General features: G+C 29.0%; 1 protein-coding gene across 1 annotated transcript in view; it reads right to left on the bottom strand.

Annotated features, from left to right (window-relative positions):
• The window catches only part of POT1 (protection of telomeres 1), a 39,804-nt gene that overhangs the window by 15,216 nt on the left and 22,924 nt on the right, over positions 1–1,664 (bottom strand). The window contains exon 7 of the mRNA XM_012650439.1: positions 290–495. Within this exon, the coding sequence (XP_012505893.1) occupies positions 290–495 (206 nt within the window). The remainder of the gene's footprint in view (positions 1–289; positions 496–1,664) is intronic.

Below are 1,664 nucleotides of genomic sequence, written 5' to 3'. Positions count from 1 at the left end.
GCAGAGTTGACAAAATTATATGCAGGAATCCAACAAGATGGGTAAATGTAAACACTTGAGTTTAATGTATAATTTCAAAGTGTAATTCAGTGAAATTTAAGTAGATGTGTGTATTCCATAATTTGAATCTAGCTAATACATACATAGTCATTCCATTTTATGAAATATAAATTAACACTAGTTTTACTTTATATGTGCTAGGTTGCCTGTAAAATACATTTAACCGTAGTTAATTAGAGAAAATACACAAAAGCAGTATTGTAACAAAACAGTGACTTAAATATCCTACCTTCTATTAAAATTAGACATTCATTTGAAAGTGGGAGAATACCATTATTTTTCACAAAATGAACAGCCACTTTGCGTCCTCCTTGATCTTTTGTAGTCCAGATTTTTGAATCATATAATGATGTATTTTGTAGTTTGATATCTGGGGTTTTAGCTGCAACATCTTGAAAAATCATATCCAAATTGCCCTCATGTGGAACTTCTTTCCTAAAATCATTGATAATGAAATAATAGAAAACAATTTTGGTATAAACTTGAAAATTCCAATTTAACAAATTATTTATTTAAAAGATATCATTTTTATATGCAGATGAGTCAGCTACTTTTCCTTAAATTATGGAGATAATTCCCTTTGAAAATTAAATAAATTTTATTCAATAGATAAATATTAATATTTTACGGCTAAGTACATCCATATAATAATTACATTAACCACTGGTAATTTCCACGCCTGGTTTTGTGATACCATACATAGAAATTATAATTATTTCTAGTACAAATTTTTTCTTTTCTGAAAGGAATGCTAAACTTCCTAGTGGGAGAAAAAAATACAGCAGCCTTCTGTCTTCACTCCACTTAAATATCCACTTACTATTTAGGTATAAGGGCACATATGTTAAATCAATATTACTTTCAATTCCCTTTAAAAATTTGTCTTTAATTTTTTGTAGACATGGGGTCTTGCTATGATGCCCAGGCTGGTCTTGAACTCCTGGGCTCAAGTGATCCTCCCACCTCAGCCTCCCAAAGTGCTGGGATTACAGGCATGAGCCATAACACCTGGCCTCTCTTTAATAATTAATAATTTTTAAAAGTCACATGGTTAAGTATCATTTAGTAGAAATGGCATCATTTGGAATCAAAAGGTGTATGTCCTTGTCCTGTTTGTCACCAACTAGATATGTAACCTTAAGGAGTCTCTATTAACTTCTCTAATTTCCTTATTTGTTTAAAAAATGATCATAAGGGGTGGTTTTATTTTATAAAGCTGTATAATTTTATATCATTCAATGAAACAAATTTGATAATACTTCAAAAATTGCCTAAAATCCTTTCAAAAATCTCTCCAAACAGTATTATCCTTGAAATTTGGAGAGGAAAATATATATATATTAATGTACATAGATACTCACAAACAATATATAAACATACAAATATATAATGATGAATGTGTGTATATATGTATTTACACACTGTAGCATATTACAGTGAAAACTTGATTTATGGTCTCCAAATGCACATATCCATCAATTACCTATATTTTCTAAAACATCATTTTATATATTTAGAGGAAAGATAGGCAAATTGTATTAAAAAGATGAGCAGGGATTAAAAGTAATTTTCAGAGTATGTCTTATATTGATAATACAGTAATA

This window comes from Propithecus coquereli, unplaced genomic scaffold, assembly GCF_000956105.1.
Source record: "Propithecus coquereli isolate 6110/MARCELLA unplaced genomic scaffold, Pcoq_1.0 Scaffold326, whole genome shotgun sequence".
Taxonomy (NCBI): domain Eukaryota; kingdom Metazoa; phylum Chordata; class Mammalia; order Primates; family Indriidae; genus Propithecus; species Propithecus coquereli.
The sequence above is the reverse complement of the archived record's forward strand: the minus strand, read 5'-3'. Positions and strand labels throughout refer to the sequence as shown.